General features: G+C 48.4%; 1 protein-coding gene across 3 annotated transcripts; it reads left to right on the top strand.

Moving 5' to 3' along the window:
- The first annotated feature begins 389 nt into the window (after positions 1-389).
- On the top strand, positions 390-20335 carry ZBTB21 (zinc finger and BTB domain containing 21). 3 transcript variants are annotated; one of them, XM_070466806.1, is made up of 3 exons: positions 933-2707; positions 13146-14730; positions 15331-20335. In XM_070466806.1, exons 1-3 carry the CDS (start codon positions 2666-2668, stop codon positions 16299-16301), a joined length of 2598 nt encoding a protein of 865 aa, XP_070322907.1. In that variant the 5' UTR covers positions 933-2665; the 3' UTR covers positions 16302-20335. The 3 variants fall into 3 exon arrangements, with proteins under 3 accessions (XP_020730750.1, XP_020730751.2, XP_070322907.1); XM_020875091.2 differs by lacking the exon at positions 933-2707 and adding an exon at positions 390-510 and having other exon boundaries at positions 13146-20335; XM_020875092.2 differs by having other exon boundaries at positions 927-2707; positions 13146-20335.
- The last annotated feature ends 353 nt before the right edge of the window (positions 20336-20688 follow it).

The raw sequence follows: 20688 nt of genomic DNA, 5'->3' as shown, positions 1-20688 counted from the left end.
TGGCCGGGGGCACCACCAGGCGAGCCCACCGACGCGTGACCCCGCGGCGCCAAGCCCACCCGGGCTGCCTCTTGTGCGCCCTCGCGATGCGCGCCCCTCTAGCCTCCGCTGCCGCCTCCCCTCAGGGCAGCCCGTGGAGCACGCGCACCCCGCCTAGAGCCGGGAGAGGACGCGGGCGCGGGCAGCGCGGGAGGAGGAAGAACCCCGAGCGGAAGGCGCGCGCGGGACGACGAGGCAGCGGCAGCAGCGGTGGCGGAGACCCGGTTGCCGTCAGGCCCGCCCTCGCCCAGCCCCCCGCGCTGCGCACCTCCCTCGCCCCGCCCCCCGCGGCCCGGTGGCCAATCATAGCGCCGCGCACGTGACGAGCGCTGCCTGCGATGACCTCATCCCTGGTGTGGGATGACGTCAAATTCAAGATGGATGGAATCACAGCGGCAGCGGCGGCTGCGGCGCGCGCGAGCCGAGTGTGAGCGGAAAGGGGGCTGGCGTCTGCCTCGGGGCTGAAGACCGGTGAGTAGCTGTCACGTCCCTCGCCCCAGGAGAACTGCGGGGTTCGTGGGAGGCCATAGCCTCCCCGCAAAACGCGGCCTTTCCTGACGTAACTCTGAGGTGATCTCTCTCCTCCTTTTTCTCTCCGCCAGCGGGTTGCGGGTTCCGAGCGCTTCTGCGCGTGCGCCGGGCCCGGCTCTCACCGAGCATGCCCCGGGCTCCCACGTAGCCGATTGTGCCTTCACACTGCGCATGCTCTTTGCCCGCACTTGGCCTCGCCCTCGCCACTGCGCACGCTCCGTCCCTCACTGGGCTTCCCTCGCCGGGCCGGGCTCCCCTCCGCCGGGTGGTTGGGGTGCCTTCCGGCCGAGGGCGCGTGCTCCGTGCCGGGCAGGCGTGGAAGCCGGCCGGTGTCCACCAGGGCGCGCGAGCGTACGCGGAAGCTGGGGTGCGGGGGAACTCGCACCTGTCGCGGCCCGCACCGCCGCCCCACCGCCCCCTCGAGTCCCGCCTGGCGGCCAGCGGCACATCCAACCAGTGACCCAAGTGGACTGGTCTCCCCGCCCCGTCCCCTGACCGACCCCTCCGGGAGGACCCGGCTCCCCGACTTTCCACCGCTGTTCGCGAGCGTCCCTGCTGGAATGCGGATTCCCCCCGCCCCCAATCGAGAAAACTCCGGTCCGCAACCTGCGGGGTGGTGGGGGGAGGGGAGTTGTTGAGTCCCGACCTGTCGCGCTGGTAACCCCGCCCCAGCGACCTCCTCTTTCGGAGTCCCCGACATCTTTTCTCTCATCGCCCAGACCCCTCACTTGGAGCAAGTTCACTGACTCACTACAGAAGAGCATGCCCTTGACCGCAGGAGCGCTCCGCGGTCCTGGCCCTTCACCCGGGTTGGTGCGCAGTCTGCCCGCAGCACTGCGTGGCTTCTGGAAGAAGCCCTCGAGCAGCACGTTAGCGGGCGGGGTGATTTTAGAGACAGGTTCTCCCGCGGGATGGCCTGGCAGTGAGAGGTGGGGAAGCGTTAACCAGACCACGCATGGTCTAGCAGCCTAGGGGTCTTGGTGCCGAAGTTCAGGCGCGGCTCACGACTAGCATCTGAGGGCACCAGCGTGTTCAGCAGAGTCCATGAGTGTTCATAACGCTGACCCTGAGTCATCCAGACGGAGCCTGCATTGTGTACTGGTTCCTTGTTTGGATGAAAGTGGGTTAATCCATTTTAGATTTCTCCTTGACGGTCATTTTCGAGATCTTTTACCCTCTGATGTTTGGAGTTAAATCCTTCATCCACCTTAATGAGTAATAGTCGTTACATTTGAATTTGAGAATCGCTAAATATCGATGTTAAAAAATAAAGTAGAAATTTGGGGCACTGGTTTTCTTAAAAATAACTTGAGGTTTAATTCATTCTTCCTGTTAACACTATCCCGCGTTTAATGTGCTTCATTCTGTGGAAATAGAAGTTGGAAAGGCTATGACCCCCACCTTTGAGGAACTTAAGATAGTTTACGGCAGGGCCTATTAGGTGTCTAACAGAAGAGGGGCCAAGTATTGAAGAGAGTGAGTGTCTGGGTTAGCGGGAGATGAGTGAGGAACCATTTCACTTGGCCACAGCGTCAGTGGGGTTGAGGAGAGCAGACTCTAGAGCTGTTTATGAGCAGGGCTTGACAGGCTGGATCACTGGCTAGAAAGGAAAGAGAAGAGGTTTCTAGTTTGAGGGACCTGCTGGTTGGCAGCATACCAAACTAAATGGAATATGTAAAGGCCAGCAGATGTGGGGGTCAGAGTCAGGATCATGCGTATGGTACTGGACAAGGGGCATACCCTGTAATGGAAGAGTCCTAAGAAGTCTAAGCAGGAGTACAGAGTTGGGAGTCATTGGCCAGTAGGATTTAAGGCCACAGCCACTCATACCAAAAGCAAAGATAGCTGCCACCTGCAGCTCTCCCGGCCCAGCCCAGGTCTCGAGCCTTCCTGATGGTTTCGCTCTTTGTCCAGGAGGCACCTGTTGAACCTGCGTGAAGTATTAGGAATACACAGCTAAAAACAAGGGTTCTTCCTTTCATGGACTCTCATGAGAGGGTAGATGTGGAGGCAGGTAACTTAAAATAGCTACGTTACTGAAGAAGAATGAGGTGCTGTGGCCGGGAGCCGTCTGTGGAGCTTTGCAGAGGCAGTGATGTTCGGATCTTTCTGTAGAAGTTCTACAAGCGAAGGAAAGGTAAGAAAGACAGTGGGTGGAAGATGTGCACGTGGGTAGGGTAAATGCTCACCTGCATGCTGTCCAGTAGGGGTGGGGAGGTGAACTGTGATCAGAATATGAAGACTCTTGTGTGCCAGTCTGGAGAGTTTGGTTGGGTTTTATCTAGGGAGCAATAGAAAAATCGATACACTATTCTAAAGGGCACTGATGGGACTAGCTCTGCTTTAGGAAAACAAATAAAAGGCACAGTTTCCACTCCTGCATCTAATTAGAGTGTCAGAGTCCAGAAAAATCAACAAATATTTATTGTTGTGTAAGGTACCATGTTGGGCATTGTGAAGAGTGTCAAAAGACATTAAATAGTCTTAACCCTTAAATAGCTTACAGTTCTGCTGGGAGAAGAGACAGCTAACAGAACGCGGCACTGAAGAAACACTGTGGAATAATACTGGAGTTGAAAGGTGTTTGCTTGATACAGACAGCAGTGGTCCAGGAAGGTGTGTATAGTGTAGTGATCTAGGGCAGCCATAACAGAGCACCACAAATCAGGGGCCGTGGACACCATTCTGGAGCCCTGAAGTCCAAGATGAAGGCTTTGGCAGGGTTGATTTCTCCTGAGGCCTCTCTGCTCAGCTTGTGGATGGTCATCTGTGTTTACAAAGTCTCTCTCTCTGTCTGTGTCCTTATCCCCACCTCTTACAGAAACACCAGTCTTGTTGGGTTAGGGCCCACTCTTAAGGCTTCATTGTAACATCTGATCTTTTAGGAGGCCCTGTCCCCATATCCACTTATATTCTGAGGTGCTGGGGTTAGGACTTTGTGGGACAGTCCAGCCCATGACTGAAGGTTTAATGGAGGAAATGGGCTTTGAGCTGAGCTTGGAAGAGGAGTGAGGTTCAGCTGAGCAGTGTCAGAGGAGGGGTCAGAGGACGTCTGGGACATTGCACATTGGGTAACAGAAGAGGCAAGACCTGCAGGTCGTGTCTCAGAGACAAAGTATCTGAAGCAGGAAGTTATCACAAGGCAATAACTAAAGCAAAGAGAATTTAAAAAGTAGTTTGAAACCAGATTGATAGAACCCTGAAGTCCATGTTTTTAAAAATTTGCGTTTTAACCTATGAAGAGCCATTGTTTTCATCATTCTGTTTCTTTTTACCGAGGTCTTAGGTGTCAGCCTTTCCCTACCACCTTCTGCGAACCCTGGTTACTCCCCCAAGTTCCAGCACCCTGTTTATTACCTTGAAGCTCTTAACAAAGTCAGAGTTACCTTCTTTGTTTCCTTGTTCACTGTCTGATTTACCCCACAAGAAAGTGGGGGCCTTGTCTGTCCTATGCACCTCTGTATTCCTTATGTCTAATTGCGCCTTGCACATAATAGGAACTCAGTAAATAAGCTGAGTTAATGATAGTAATACTTAATGCGCACATCCAGGGAATGATCAGAGCTTTGTTTTAAGAAGCCAATCTGGCAGCAGTAATAATAAAAGGTGGATTTGGAGGGCATGATAGGAAGAACCTAATACCACTTGAAAATATGTTGAGGTCCTTTTGTAACAAGAGCAGAAACTGACAGATCAGCTTAAATAGAAAAAGAAATTGACTTTAAAAGTGGAGGGTTGCTCTTCAGGGTGAAGGAAAAAACAAAGAATGGGACCAGGAAGGATGAAAACCAGGGTAACTGCAGGAGTCTGGATAGTGGGCACTGCGGGCTGCATTTTCAGGCTGTGACTGAGATGCACCGGCTCCACTCGGTTCTGCCTTTGTTGTTCTGAGCCCATTTTCCAAAAGAGAGTGTCCTACCAGGCTTAGCATTGGTGGTGTAGCCAGCCCTGAGAGAGGCCCGACAGACCACTCAGGATGGAGTGCTCTAGTGCAAGGAGCACTGGCTGGCCAGCGCCAAGCAGGAGCTGCTTTAGTCGCTGAGGCGCATTCTCCTGGTCGTGGGCAAGCGCACACCTTAGACCAGATCAGACCCTCTCTAGGGAGACTGGGCATGTGGGGAAATGGGACCCAAGGCAGTGACATCATTGCTCTCCAAGGGTCAGATCAGCCAGGCCTGCTTTGAAATCTGAGGAGCTGTCGATGGTGTCTGGATGTCTGCATTATCTCCAAGTGAGCCATGATAAGACCTCACCTCAGAGCCGACTTCCTGTCACCATCTCACAGTGAAATCAAGGAGAGTCAGGGCTGAACCCAGAGGTAAGGCTGTGGGGGTGAACAGTGTGTGTGTTTATATTCCAGAGTCAAATGTAGATGCTTTGTTTTTCTGTTTGCTTTGTAGGACTATATAAGCAATTCTCCAACATTCCAAAGCATCGTGTGCCCAGAGTTCAGCTTCACATTAATGTTTTGGATGTAAAGAGATATTTCCCTACAGAACTGGTAGCAAGGGTTTTATGAGCTAGTCCTGGAGCAAATTTGATTTGCAGTGTACCTTTAGCTATGGTGCCAGCCTGGGCGTTAGTCTCCAGAAGCTGGTTGGTGTGAGGTTATCTGGCCCCTCCTCATCTCCCATCCCTCATCCACCTCCCAGTTTCCTTTTATCCAAGTGTCAGCTCTGCTTTGCTTTCTTCTGTTTATAGCGCCAGAATGTTCTATAGTCCCAAAGTGCCTAGCCTTCTGCCATCTCCTTAAAAATCTTAGCTTCCTGCAGTTGGTATAAAGAGGGAATTATTTGCATTGAATTAACTTATATTAAGATATGGAGTCTCCGTCTTAGCACACGGTCCCTGAGGACTTTGAGGTGATGGTATGGAGTAGTTTTCTGGAATCCAGTTGTGAAGGGCATTGAAGCTTTTCTAGGTAATTGGAACTTCAGACCAGGGGCTTCTGGGGTTTTGAAGCCTTGGGCTGGCACTGTTAGATGCATGTTTCTGGGAAATGTCTACAATACAGTGAAGAGTGGAGTCTGTGGTAACATAACCATCCAGTGAGCACCTAGTCCCCATCTTTACTCACCCACCCCTGAGCCAAGTTAACTGCTTCCTGAAATCATTTTCTCATAGCACTTTTTGTATCCTTATGTGTCTTTCCTACTGTGGAAACTTTCAGGAAAGGAAGAGAAGGATGAAGTCAAGTGCCAGCTTACAGACAGGAAACACTGTATGTACCGGAAACTTGCAGACATACTGCATTTGTTGTCCTTCATAAGAATCCCATGGGGTGGGCAGCTGTTAGTCTCATTGAATAAGTTAAGGAAACTTGTACTCAGGTCTAGTGATGGCAAAGCCAGGATTTGAGACAAGTAGATGACTTTGAAAGTCTTTCCCATGGAGCTGCAGTGCTGCCATGGAGTGTTAACTGTAAAGATTTTCTCATTTTGAAATATTAGGAAACAACATGAAATAGACACAATTCAGGCAGAGTTTGGGAGGATTTCTGTTCAAGGATCCAAGTGGTAAGCAAGCCAGCCCTGCTTCAGAATCTGCTTTTCCTAGGGGAATTCCTCCCAGCTTTTTCTATAAGGAAGGGACCTTTTTTCCCCTGTTTCACCCACTTTTCTTGTAAGAGGGCCAAGGTTTCCCCTGTGACTGCAGCAGTGTTGGGCACTCCCGCACCGGGGCCTCTGGAGATGAGCAGTGGGAGGGAGGGGCCAAGTCACAGCGTATGTCTATAGCAGAGCCGTCAGACCCAGGATGCCCTGTGTGTCCACAGTTAAGACATACTGAGCGATGAGGGCTTGATGAGTCAGCAGATTTATGAAGGAGAAAGTACCTCCAGCACCAAAACTGGCCTTATCTGAGGGCGAAAAGTCAAAAAGGCAGGTGGTTTTGAGAGTTCAGTCTGCATATCCACCAGCCACAAAGGGTGTGATTATCACCCTAATCTTGATTATCACATGACACTGAGTAGGCATGATCTCTGTTGCCTGCATTCTTAGTGTAGCATTTTATATTTTTAATAAAGTTCTTAGGCTCAAGAAGTACACCTACTGTGTCATGAAAACACTAAAGTCCACAATGGTCATTGTTTGCCGCTAGACCCAGGAGGGGCTCCGTTATTAAGCTTTGACGATTGAATGGAAAGGTGACAGCAAGGGCTTCTGCAGGATGGATGGCGGTGAGGAGTCTGCGCTGCTGTGCCTGCATACCCTTCCCACCCCCAGCACCCAGAGCCCTTGGTCTGTCCCCTGAAGACGATGGGAGGGGTCACTGTCCTCCAGTGACCCTGGAGGGGCCTTACTCATGCTCCCAGGGCCTCGTGCCTCCCCCTGCTCCGCAGCCTCATCACCTGCCCTCCTCTGCAGGTGTCTTTTGCTCCCCCAGGCATTTGGTCTTGTCTCTGTGTATTGGACACACTGCTCCTGTCCTTGACATGTCCTCCACCCATCCTTCCTGCCCGAAGCTTCTTTTGTGGAATGACTCCCCGACCTTCCTCTCACCTGGACCCAGTGCCTCACCTCTGCTCCCGTCTGTATCTCTGCACCCTGCCACCTGCGTTTACACACCTGAGTGTGTGAGGGATCGACTTGTCCTGTTCCCACGCAAGACTGAGAGGCAGGCAGGACCGTGCTTGTCAAACTGACAGCCTCCCTGTCTGGCCGGTTCTGGCACACACTAGACAGGCTCCCGGCCCTGAGGAGCGTGCAGCCTGGTGACTAAGAGCGCAGACGCTGGGGCCAGGCTCCCAATCCTACTGTGGGTGACCTTCGGCACACTGCCCCGACTCGGTGTCTGGGTTCCCTGATTGGTGAGACAGGGATGATGACAGTGCCTATTTCACATGTTTGTGTGAGAACTAAGAGAGGGAACTAGAGGTAGGGTGGTGTGTGGGTGGAAAGATCTTCCTTGGCCTCTGGAGCCAGGTCACCTGGTGAGAATTCTGCTCTGCTCCTCACTGTCTGTGCAGACTTGAGCAAGATACCTCACCTCATGTGCCTTGGTTTTCTCAGCTGTAAAATGGGGATCATAGTAGTACAACCTCCTCGGGTTGGTGTAAATAATGAGTTTAATAATGTAAACACAAAAGATGTTTACAGTAGTATGTTTACAGCAGAGTAGACCCTCAGATGTCAGCTGTCACTCATGTCTGATCAGTGTCCAGGGAATGGAGTGGAAAAGCAGCACCTGGCGGTGTTCTGCTCTGGTTGTCGGGTTTGGACACATTTAGCTGCTTTTTAAGCAGGGCTCTCATTGCTAATTGTAAATGAGGCTAGAATTAAGTGAATAGATTTCAACTCCAAATACTTTTCCTGGACAGTGACTATTCCTCTTAACAACCCAGCTCTCAGTGACAAAGTTGACTTTTCCCTAATTCCATTTCATCCAAGGAGTATAGAAGCCTGTGGTTTAGGGATTAGAAGCAGTTACTTAGAACAGAAATACAGGTCATGATAATTGGAAGGGAGACAAAGAAGGAAACTTTTCTGAACAATTAAAAGTGAGAAAATGTAGGAGTAGGGAGCAGATGGTGTGTGGGTCAGCACTGCTTCCTGTCCAGGGACGCAGAACATCTCACTTGGTTTTGTCTTCACACAGTCCCTTGATTTTTTCATTTGGGTTCCCCCAAAAGCCGACCCTGAGACACAGATTCAGATTTAGATATTTATCTGGGAAGTTAACCCCAGGAAGCACAGGAAAGGTTGTAGGGAAAGTGGAGCAGGAAAGGGTGCCCCCAAAGGGTCCCTTAAACGACCAGGTTCCTGTGCATGTTTAGAATATCTAAATACATTCCCCCAAAAATTTTGCACCAATTTTTCTGTCAAACTTCATCTCAGGTAAGGACATCCTTCCAGTTCTGGCAGAAACCTTGGAGACATCTTTATCTCCTCCCCTTCCTATCCTCTGCAGTCAATCCTTTAAAAATTCTAATGGTTATCTTTGCGTCCACTCCTGCCACCCCAGTCCAGGCACCACGCTGTGTGGCATGTATCCCTGCAGTGGACTCTCAGCTGACTTCCCAGCTTGCAGCCTCTCCTGTGCTCCATTCTTTGCAGCATAACCAGTGGAATCTTTTTGAAACAAAATTCAGGTGGTTGTCATTCCTCTGCTCAGAATCTTCCAGCAGCTGCCCTAGTAAAAAGTGCAGTCCTTCCAGTGGCCCACCCAGCCCGTCACGATGCCTCCTCACACTCCTTCAGCATCCTCCTCCACAGCTCCCTCAGCTCTGCTCCAGCCCTGCTGTGACCTTGTCTTCCCTCTGCCTGTGTGCCCTCCCCTTGGTGATCCTCAGGGCCCATCCGTGTGTCTTCCAGGCCGCCTCAAATGCTATTTGTTGAGTGAGTGAATAAGTGAATGATAATGTGAAGTTCCTGTAGTGTGTTATAGGTGCTGAATAAATGGTAGCAATTATGGTTTTCTCCTTTAATTCTCAGTAGCATTATTAATACTATCGTTATTTTAGGTGGGAAAACTGAGGCTCAGAGAGCTCTAGCACCTTAGCCTAGAGCTATGCTGTGCTTAGTTGCTGAGTCACGTCCAACTCTTTATGACCCCATGGACTGTAGCCTGCCAGGCTCCCCTGTCCATGGGGATTCTCCAGGCAAGAACACTGGAGTGAATTGCCATGATCTAGGGGATCTAGAGCACTGACATTTAAACTGTATTAACTCTGAGCCACAGGAAGGAATGTACTGTAGTCAGTCCTCCATATCCATGGGGTTCACATCCATGGACTCAAATCAACTGCAGATGAAAAATATTCAAAAAGAGAAAAATCCAGGTAGTTCCAAAGTGCAAAACTTCAGTTTGCTGCTCACCAGCAATTATCTAAGTATCATTTACATCATGTTAGGTGTCATTGATGTAAGCATCTAGAGATGATTTAAAGTGTTTGGGGGGATGTGCATACCTTATATGCAAATACTGCACCATTTTTATAGGAACTTGAGCGTCTATGAATTTTGGTGTCCGTAGAGCCTGGAACCAGCCCTCTGTGGATACCCAGGGAAGACTACATCAATTTTAAATTGATTTTAAGGAACCCTTTTGGAAAGTACTTGTCCAGACTTTCGATTTTGCATCTCCTGAGCCTCTCTGTCCCTGGGGCAACATCTGAACTAGCTGTCTCAAAAATTATTTGCACTAAAAATAGTTCTCAGAATGCAGCTGAGTTATGAGTATGGCATTTATAAACTTATTTTTTTCTCTGCTGACCTCTGTAAATGATGGAGGATTTCTTTGCACATAATTAGATGTGTGAGTACAGTGTAGTAGGATTACGGAAGAAATTTAAATGGCTATCAGAAAAAAAGAAGGGAAAATGTCTCTCTGAGGCAGTCACCATCAAGGTAAAACGATGCCAGGCCAGACTGAACAGCGACTCAACGCAGGTTGACCGAGGCAGTTGTCTCTGTACAAGCTACAGGCTCCGAGCTTCGTCCCTGGAAGCAGAGCCTTGCCTCTGTCAGTCGAGTCAGCACCACAGCAGGAAGCCAGGGCAGCAGGGAGGGAGACCTGGGGCCACCAGACACTGGTCACTCCAGGTGGCAACCTCTGTGGCTTCTGCTGAAGACCATAGAGGCTGTCAATTCAGTCACTTAGTTGTGTCCAACTCTTTGCGACCCCCGTGCACGACAGCACACCAGGCTTCCCTGTCCATCACCAACTCCCAGATCTTGCTTAAACTCATGTCCATCAAGTCTGTGATGCCATCCAACAGTCTCATCCTCTGTTGTCCCCTCCTCCTCCTGCCTTCAATCTTTCCCAGCATCAGAGTCTTTTCCAATGAGTCACTTCTGCACATCAGGTGGCCTAAGTATTGGAGTTTCAGCTTCAGTACTTCCAATGAATATTCAGGACTGATTTCCTTTAGGATTGACTGGTTTGATTTCCTTGCAGTCCAAGGGACTCTTAACAGTCTTCTCCAACACCACAGTTCAAAAGCATCAATTCTTCAGTGCTCAGCTTTCTTTAGAGTCCAACTCTCACATCCATACATGACTACTGGAAAAGCCATAGCTTTGACTAGATGAACCTTTGTTGGGAAAGTAATGTCTCTGCTTTTTAATACACTGTCTAGGTTTGTCATAGCTTTTGTTTCAAGGAGAAAGCATCTTTTAATTTCATGGCTGCAGTCACCACCTGCAGTGATTTTGGAGCCCAAGAAAATAAAGTCTGTCACTGTTTCCATTATTTCCCCACCTATTTGCCATGAAGTGATGGGACCAGATGCCATGATCTTAGTTTTCTGAATGTTGAGTTTTAAGCCAACTTTTTCACTTTCCTCTTTCACTTTTATCAAGAGGCTCTTTAGTTTTTCTTCACTTTCTGCCTTAAGGGTGGTGGTATCTACATATCTGAGGTTATTGATATTTCTCCCCAAAATCTTGATTCCAGCTTGTGCTTCATCCAGTCCAGCATTTCACATGATGTACTCTGCATAGAAGTTAAATAAGCAGAGTGACAATATACAGCCTTGACGTTCTCCTTTCCCAATTTGGAACCAGTCCTTTGTTTCATGTTCGGTTCTAACTGTTGCTTCTTGACCTGCATACAGATTTCTCAGGAGGCAGGTATGGTGGTCTGGTGTTCCCATCTCTTCCAGAATTTTCCACAGTTTGTTGTGATCCTTACACTCAGAGGCTTTGGCGTAGTCAATAAAGCAGAAGTAGGTTTTCTTTTGGAACTCCCTTGCTTTTTCCGACGATCCAGCAGATATTGGCAATTTGATCTCTGGTTCCTCTGCCTTTTCTAAATCTAACTTGAACATCTGGAAGTCCTCTGTTCACATACTGTTGAAGCCTGCCTTGGAGAATTTTGAGCATTACTTTGCTAGCCGGGTGAGATGAGTGCAATTGTGTGGTAGTTTGAGCATTCTTTGGCATTGTCTTTCTTTGGGATTGGAATGAAAACTAACTTTTTCCAGTCCTGTAGCCACTGCTGAGTTTTCCAAATTTGTTGGCATATTGAGTGCAGCACTTTAACAGCATCATCTTTTAGGATCTGAAATAGCTCAACTGGAATCCCATCACCTCTACTAGCTTTGTTCATAATGATGCTTCCTAAGGCCCACTTGACTTCACATTCCAGGATTTCTGGCTCTAGGTGAGTGATCACACCATCATGGTTATCTGGGTCATGAAGATCTTTTTTGTGTAGTTTTTCTGTGTATTCTTGCCATCTTTTCTTAATATCTTCAGCTTCTGTTAGGTCCATACCATTTTTGTCCTTTATTGTGCCCATCTTTGCATGAAATGTTCCCTTGGTATCTCTAGAGGAATACTGAGAGGGTGTTGACCAGAGGCTGGGTAACCAGCAAAAGCTGATCCTTTGAAGCCAGAGGAGAACCTGCAGGTGTGCTGGGTGCCATGTCTGTGTATCGATAGTTTGCCCTCTAGAGAATGGTAAGACTCTCTGAACAATCTTAGTTACTCTGAATCCATTTTATATTAAAAATACATGTCCTAAGTATTTTAAAGAAGAGATGGCCTTGTAAAACCAGCCCAAAGAGATGAGATGATGTTATGGCAGCAGCTGCCTGAGAGAAAGATTTGGAGAGTCAAGCATCGTCTCTATGTGAAATGGCTTCATCTTCATCAGGAGTTAATCTAGACACTTTTATTGTGAATTAAATGTCTGGTAACCCTGCAATTTGTGAAAATTAATGGCACATTTGTCAAGTCCTTACCAGGTATGAGATTCAGGCTCATGTAATTTTCAGAGCAGCCCTAAAGGAGGGCGCAGTTGTTACCGTCTTGTGTGAGGGACCTGATGACCCCAGATACTAGTTGGCCACAAGAGCGGAGCCAGCACCCAGCCACTAGGCCTTGAGATCTCACCTACAGACTTGGAGAGTCTCAGTGAAATCTCGTCAGACCCCTTAGGTTTAGAATTAGTATAATTAAGTTTAGATCTAGGCTAAGTTTCCATTGTGCTACTGTCGAAAGTGTAATTTGGTAAGAATTAGTATTCGGATTACATGGTGTTCAGCATAAGCACTAAAGAACCTTTTCTTTGTATGTTTCTAACTGTTTAAGCACCTTGATGCGATGGTGAGTCAGTGACTCTCTCTCCAGATCCTGACCTGTGTTTGCCACCTCTGCGGCCTGTTGTTAATCCACATTGCGTTTAATCATGTCCAGTAATAACTGCTTCCTTTCAGAATTGTGGACTAGGATTTGGTGCTTCATACTTACTCTCTGATGTAGTAGGGAATAGAATTAAGCTTTAAGTGCATAAGGGCCCTAAATAATAAACCTTGTTTTCAAATATTGCTTCTCTACATACCCGCCAAGTTCTAGCTGCCTTTTTGATGGTATAAAACGCTTGTTACAGAGACTTACTTCCTCAAGTTCGTCAGTCTTAATGATAAATGACCTACTTAAGCCGTGATACTTGTTTCTTTGTATTTTCTGTGTTATTTAAATAAGATTATTCATCCAGAAGTTTTTGTCAGGCCACAGTCTGCTAAATATTGACACCGGTGAGAAGACAGCTGCTGTTCCCTGCCCTTGAGGAGCCCTCACCTGGGGGAGCATCCCATGGCCTTGTTCACAGTGACTTTATCTGTCTTTCAGATAAGGCCCAGCATGGAGGGGCTGCTGCACTACATCAACCCAGCACACGCCATCTCTCTCCTCAGCGCCCTCAACGAGGAGCGGCTCAAGGGGCAGCTGTGCGACGCACTCCTGATTGTGGGTGACCAGAAGTTCCGAGCTCATAAAAACGTCCTGGCTGCCAGCAGTGAATACTTCCAGAGCTTGTTCACCAACAAGGAGAACGAGGCACAGACCGTATTCCAGCTGGACTTCTGTGAGCCAGATGCTTTCGACAACGTCCTGAACTACATCTATTCTTCGTCTCTGTTCGTGGAGAAGAGCAGCCTGGCTGCCGTGCAGGAGCTTGGCTACAGCCTGGGCATCTCCTTCCTGACGAACATCGCCTCCAAGACGCCCCAGGCCCCCTTTCCCACGTGTCCCAACAGAAAAAAGACTTTCACTGAGGATGAGGAGAACAGTTCTCAAAAGAGAAGCGTCATCGTTTGTCAGAGCAGGAATGAAGCCCCTGGGAAAGCCGGGAGTCAGAACACCCCTGAGCTGAGCCACCCTCCCCGTCCCTCCCCCGGCATCGCGGTCAAGGCAAACGCCAGTAAGCCCCCCGGCCCCAAGCCCACGGAGCCCCTGCACCACGTGGCTCCAGCTGAAAAAAGCTGGCCGAAAGATGGCCCCGCAGTTCTGGCGAGGCCGCCTGAGCTCGCCGGGCCTTCAGAGGAGCCAAGCCGGGGTGGCCTGGCCAAGCGGGCCGTGGCACCGCCTTCGAAGCCCCCACTGGACCGGGCAGCCGTGGACGAAAGACCAGGCGCCAGCCCCCTGCTCCCCAAAGGGGTGGCCGTGGAGCTGGCACTGCGGAGCCCGCGGCCGCCCGTCCTATCCCTGCGGGGCTCGCCCGAGACGCCCTTCCTGCTGAAGGAGGGGGGCCGAGGCAGCGGGCCGGGCGAGGACCGGAACCTGCTGTACTACTCCAGGCTGGGGCTGGTCATCCCGGCCGGAGCGCCGGCGCCTGGGGCCCAGGGTGTGGACCGCAGCGGCCCGCTCGTCAAGAGCCTCCTGCGCCGGTCACTGTCCATGGACAGCCAAGTCCCTGTGTACACACCCACTGCCGAGCTGCAGCCTCCCCCAGGCGCGGGCTCGGGCGATGTGGCGGGCAGCGTGCTCTGCGCCTTCTCTTCTCAGAGGCCGCCCTCCAAGGACGGGGGCGAGACGGCGGCCCCCGACGCCCGGGCCCCTGCCCCGCAGCCTCACCGCCTCAGGTCCTTCAGCGCCTCTCAGCCGGCTGAGCGGCCGGGAGCGCCCCTGGGGCCGGAGGTGCGGGTCAAGGCCGAGCCACGCAGCCCCCCGGAGCCATGCGACATCATTCGTGTCACCGTGGGGGATGCCGCGGCCTCCACGAGAGACCTGGCCCTACAGACAGAAGACGACCGGAAAGACCCCAGCAGACTCCCGGCCAAGAGGCGGTTCCAGGCGGACAGGAGGCTGCCGGCCAAGCAACCGAAGGCTGAGAGCCCAGGCTCACCGGGCTCGGGAGACCCCCGTGAGGAGGGCTCGAGCCCATCTGCCCTCCAGGCCGACTTCCCAGGCTCTGACTTGAACAAAGACGAATTCGGTGAGTTGGAGGGCATGAGACCAAACAAAAAGTTTAAATGCAAACATTGCCTTAAAATCTTTAGATCCACTGCGGGCCTACATCGGCACGTGAACATGTACCACAACCCCGAGAAGCCGTACGCCTGCGACATCTGCCACAAGCGCTTTCACACCAACTTCAAAGTGTGGACGCACTGCCAGACGCAGCACGGTGTGGTGAAAAATCCGGCTCCGGCCGCCAGCTCCCATGCTGTCCTGGACGAGAAGTTCCAGAGGAAGCTCATTGATATTGTGCGAGAGCGGGAGATCAAGAAGGCGCTGATCCTGAAGCTGCGGCGCGGCCGGCCGGGCTTCCAGGGCCCTGGCAGCTCCCCAGCGCAGGTCCTCAAGCGGGGCCTGCGCTCTCGGGCCAAGGGCGCGTATGTGTGCACGGCCTGCGGGAAGGCCTACCGTTTCCTCTCCCAGCTCAAGCAGCACGTGAAGATGCACCCGGGGGAGAAGGCGCTTGGGGCTGCCAGGGCCGCGCGGCCCAGGGAGCGCGTGGCCCCCGGGGGCGCAGCGGGCAGCCCGGAGCTCTATCTGTGCCGCCTCTGTAACGCCAAGCTCTCTTCTCTCCTAGAGCAAGGCAACCACGAGCGCCTGTGCCGCACTGCTACCGTGTGCCCCTACTGCAGCCTCAGGTTCTTCTCGCCCGAGCTCAAGCGCGAGCACGAGAACAAGTGCGAGTTCCGCAAGCTCACGTGCCTGGAGTGCATGCGCACCTTCAAGTCGGCCTTCAGCATCTGGCGGCACCAGGTGGAGGTGCACAATCAGAACAGCATGGCCCCGGCCGCCGGCACCTCCCCACCGAGGCCTGACCTCAATGGTGAGGCCACCGGCCCTGCCCGGCCCCCTGTCCCGCCCGAGCCTGGCCGAGCCGACCACGCGGCCCCTGCCACCAAAGACGACCCCACGGGGGGCGGCCGCGGCCCTGAGCCTGTGAACTTTGACTCCGAAGACTCCACCTGCCTCCCCGAAGACCTCAGCCTCTCCAAGCCGCTGAAGATCCAGGTCAAAGAGGAGCCACCGGAGGAGGCCGAGGAGGAGGCGCCCGAGGCCGGCGCGGCTCCCAAGGACCTGTGGCCCTGCGAGAAGTGCGGCAAGACCTTCCCAACACCTAAGCAGCTGGAGCGGCACCAGGAGCTACTGTGCTCTGTGAAGCCCTTTATCTGCCACGTCTGCAACAAGGCTTTCCGCACCAACTTCCGGCTCTGGAGCCACTTCCAGTCCCACATGGCCCAGGCCTCCGAGGACCCTGCGCACCGGGAACCCGAGGCTGGCCCGGGCCCCACCGGCTCCCCGTCACCACCCCCGCTGCCCCCGCCGCTGCCCAAGATCCAGCCCCTGGAGCCCGACAGCCCCACAGGCCTGCCCGAAACCCCCACTCCCAACGCCGACAAGCTGTTCGCTCCCCGAGAGTCAGACACGCTGTTCTACCACGCGCCCCCCCTCTCCGCCATCACTTTTAAAAGACAGTTCATGTGTAAGCTCTGCCACAGGACATTCAAGACGGCCTTCAGCCTCTGGAGCCACGAGCAGACCCACAACTGAGACTTCTCAGCCCTGGAGACAAGCGCTGGTCTCCAGACTTCAGCCTGAATTACGAACTGTGTCAAAAAAAAAAAAAAAAGATATTTTTAAAGAAGAATAATAAAGGTTGCAAATTATTATGCTTGAATATAAGTTTGAGGTAAACTGATATAATGAGAAATGTCCTTATTCAACCTAGGAAAACTCCGCACAGCCTTGTGCTTCTGGAGCTTACAGCAACGCCTTTATTACTGTGGAAGCTTGTTCTCGGTTGTCTGCATGGTTGCGCATCCCATGGTGTCAGTATAATCTACTTGAGGTGGTTTGGGTTTTTCTTACTGATTTTCAGTTACTGAAACACTATGAAAGTATTTCTTTAGATTCTATGAAGAAACCTAAGTTCGTGCATCTTAGCCATGTTCTCAAGTCCAAACATACGAGAACAAAGTGGAGTAGTTTGCAGTATTAAGATCCTAGAGTACTTCAGCAATAAAATTTAAAAAAAAAACCTCAACTTTAATAGATATCCTGACACTTGATAAAAATAAATATTTGGTATTTTGTGGTTATTTAGAACCTTTTTTGTATGAAAATTGTGAGAAATTAAAATCAGCAATAGTAATACTTAAGTTTATATAAAATAACAAAAAACTTGCTCTTGGGTCATTTCATATAATCAGTGATGGAAGACTCAGGAAAGGAAAGCATGGAGATTTCTGGAAGCCCTCCACCTTGGTTTCCAAAGCAGTGGTGGTGGTGGGTGTGGTGGTCAGAGCACCGCCCAGGGCCCTGAATTCAGAGTAGCATCAAGGGGCTGTGCAGGTTTGCTTCCCCCAGTTTGTGCCATCACAGGTTGAAACTCCGTGTATTGGGGACAGAAAACAGCATACGGCACAAATTTTGAATTTAACGTTAGTTTAACAGGTAAAGTCAGGACATGTACTCACACAGCACCCCCCAGAGTGAGTGCAGCTGCTCTAAACCCCGAATTACTGTTCACTTTCAGAGACTTGAAGCAGAGGGAGGAGGCACACCACGGTCTCCACACCCTTTTCAAGAACAACCTGTACAGTCATCAGTTTTCCTGCCTCTTTGTATTGTGATTTCTGTTAGGATTTTTTGGAGTTTACAGTGGTAAAATGTCCATAGTGGAACCATCCTTCTTTAAGGCACTGCTGAATATTTCATAAATATGTATGAAAGTAGTCTCAAGGGTCCACATTTAGTTTCTGCTACTTATTTTGGCCCATAGTGCTTGGGCTGCTTTTTTTGTTTTCCTATTTTGTATAAATTGTAATTTAAAGCCTTTGAGTCGGTATAATCCAGAGTTCATTGGGACGCTTAAAAAGGAAAAGAATTTTATTTCGTTGGCCGGGGTGGGGAAGTGAGATACATAAAAGTAGGAATATTGTCGAAACCCCTAAATTCTTTCAAAGTAATGATGGACCTTGATGGTAAAGGCTCCAAGTTTATTAACTTTTTTGCAAGCTCTTTTTTCAGATAAGAAAATCAACTACTGTGACTGAGAAATACTCTACCAAGTACTTAAACTGGTCCTCTGGCAGAAGTCTGTTCATAGTCTCATAACCCACATTCCATACCAACAGTAGGAAAGAGATTCTTACTTTTTTATTGAAACACAAGCATTTTTATAAAGTTCTAATTGACTTTGTATATTGTAGAAACTACATATGCAATTTTGCCTTTTATTCTTTGATTTGGAAACTATCAAAAGTCCCCAAATGTGGTTACTTCCTAGTTTTGTTCTTAAATTTGATGGAGAAAATAAAATTAAGTTGCCATTATTGATTATTGCCATCTTTAGATTTCCTTGAACAAACCTATGCGTTTTGAAGACAGAGTAAGAGCATGTGGTTTTCTGTGAAACATTAGGATAGGAATTCATTCCCTGCATAATGTGGTATTTCTTACTCTGAACACCCTGGTAGCTATCACTTCAAAAGAAGACACTTCCCTTCAGAGTAATGCTTTCTTATGGCGCTGGAGGCTGGGTGGATAATTCCCTGATTCATGGGATCTTGGCTTTGTAAACTCAGTATCCCAGGACTTGAACCTTTATGCTACATTTTTGAAGATTTTTTAATAACATTAATTAGTAAAAAAAAAAAATATTTTTGATCTAAATATAGGCTCCGCATATCTGTTAGATTTTAAAAATTGCCAGTGTTTTGTCTTGTCCACATTTTTGTCTAGGCAAGGAACATAAGTTTTCAAATAAAATTTTGAACCAAAAACATTTATAATGCAGTTCTGGTTTTTCTATTATTTTTTATACTGTACCTTAAAAGCATTAGACTTGGAAGAGTTTATTTTGGTGGTCAAAAAAATAGGCTTCCTCTCATTTGACTATTTTAAATGTTAAGATGTAAAATAATGAAAGGCAGATAAATTGCTTTATTCAGTAAAGTGTTTTTTTAAGACTGTTTAACTCAGCCTGTTGGTATAAGACAAATTGGTCTTTTCATGCTGAAATGCGTTAGCTAGTAAAGATATTCTTGAAAATCTTTTTTTTTTTTTTTCTGATTGTAATTAATTTTGGAAAATGTAGAAAGCTCCTTACTCCTTTGTACGTATTCAGGATGCCTGCCTTTTTATGCAATTGTGGAAAGAATGTCAGATGTTTTAATATATTCTTTGTTAATCTGAAAGCTTGTTATCTGATCATTTTCTTCATTTGGGGGGAGGGAGGAACACCACAGAAAGGGCATTTTTTATCAAAATAAGTAATGGAGGTAACAGATCTTGTACTTTTTTTTAATAGTAAAAATATTTAAAGAGTAAGAGACTATTCACTTTTAGAACTGGTTATGGTTAATATGCGTTTATAACTTTGTCAAAATATACAACCAACAGTTTGAGTGATGTTGTCTGCATCTGTAGGGAGATGGATGTGTTTCCTGGTTTTCTGTTTGGGAACAGATCATCCCAGCCTTCTCTTAAAAAATATAACCCCAGCACTTAATCGGTGATCATCTGGTCCACACATAGCACCCATAGGTGCTAAGAGTAGGAACTGAGACCGGAATAAAATGTGCCCTTCGATGGAGAAAAGAGGTGTGTTCAGGCCAACCCTGTGGTTGGATGAGGGAGGGACAGGAATGGACTGGTCCAAGTCGGCCTTTGTTCCCTCAAACTCTGTGTGTGTGTGTGTGTTTGTGTGTGTGTTTATACAACCATAATCTGGAACTTTAGAAGGTAAAATTATTTTCATTTCTTACTGCAAAAATAATTACATGTCATTCGTAACATGTTTCTTTATAAATTGCACTAATTAATATTGGAATGTTACAAGTCAGTTTATCAATTTCTGATGTCTCTTTGATGTTTTTTGCAATAATTGTGAAAAGCATTATTGATTTCAGTAATGCTAGCACATATTCTTTAAAAGTTCTTTAACACTGGCTTTTTTTTAAGTTTTACACATAGTTTTTTCTCTTGTGGCTTTAGCACTTTAAGGAGTTTGGCGTTTGCATAGTTTTTGGTGTGCTTCCCGGGTATGCGCCAGGGTGTCACGTTGCCACGTGACTGGAGAAAACTCATGTTCTGTCTTTAGATTCTGGAGAAGAAAAAAATGAGTCAATGTCAGGTTTTTTAAAAATCCCATTTAGAGGCAGTCATTTGGGAACCAAAGTATTTTACTGTAAATCTTTAAAAGCATTGAATTCAGTGCTCTTTAGTCATTTATTCGTGCTGTCCAGATTTTCCACAAAGTTATACTTGGTTAATTTGCAAAAGTGATAATTTCTTCTTGACATTAATCCAAGACTGTTTCAAAATTTTTATTGAATAAATGCTTATTGCTAAAAGAACAACAAATGTGGTTTTATAACTGTGTGTATTTTGTTTCGTATGCCTCAGCAGAGAAATCATTGTTCAGTTTTATTTAGGAATAAGCTTTTTTGGACTGAAAATTCATAGTGAAATAGGATTCTATCTAATGTTAAGCCATCGCTTCTTTGTATCCAGTTGTCTGTTTACTTTGCTTAAATCTCAACTAAGATTGAGTGGAGTCAATAAATTTGTACTGTATTTTGTTTTGAGTTGTCTCATTGGTATGTTTTGGATTTGAATGATATAATAGTTTATGGAAGCTGAGATAAAGCCCTTGCCACCCACATAAGAGCTGTGAGAGAGATTTCATCCCCCCCACCGCTCCAGGTGGCTTAAGCTTAAGTTATTCAGGCACCACAGATACATAATAAAACCCATAAGCGGCAGTCTTTGCCTGTCCACCTTTTTCTTTACTGTCCAGATGGGTAGTTTTTAATGTGATTGTGGGGATAAATGCATAAAAAAGGACGTGTTTAGCACCCTAGTTTTGTTTCACATTTTAAGGGATTCCACATAGCATCTTTTATCATTCTAATCAGGCTCTTCCAGAACACCC

Source organism: Odocoileus virginianus, chromosome 4 (assembly GCF_023699985.2).
Source record: "Odocoileus virginianus isolate 20LAN1187 ecotype Illinois chromosome 4, Ovbor_1.2, whole genome shotgun sequence".
Lineage (NCBI taxonomy): Eukaryota > Metazoa > Chordata > Mammalia > Artiodactyla > Cervidae > Odocoileus > Odocoileus virginianus.
The sequence above is the reverse complement of the archived record's forward strand: the minus strand, read 5'-3'. Positions and strand labels throughout refer to the sequence as shown.

What these genes read in the sequence shown, in the direction of transcription:
- ZBTB21 (XM_020875092.2), top strand. Translation starts at nt 2,666, where the DNA reads ATGTTCGGATCTTTCTGTAGAAGTTCTACAAGCGAAGGAAAG. An exon ending in GTTCTACAAGCGAAGGAAAG is followed by an intron (nt 2,708 to 13,145) that starts GTAAGAAAGACA and finishes TCTGTCTTTCAG; the next exon opens with ATAAGGCCCAGCATGGAGGG.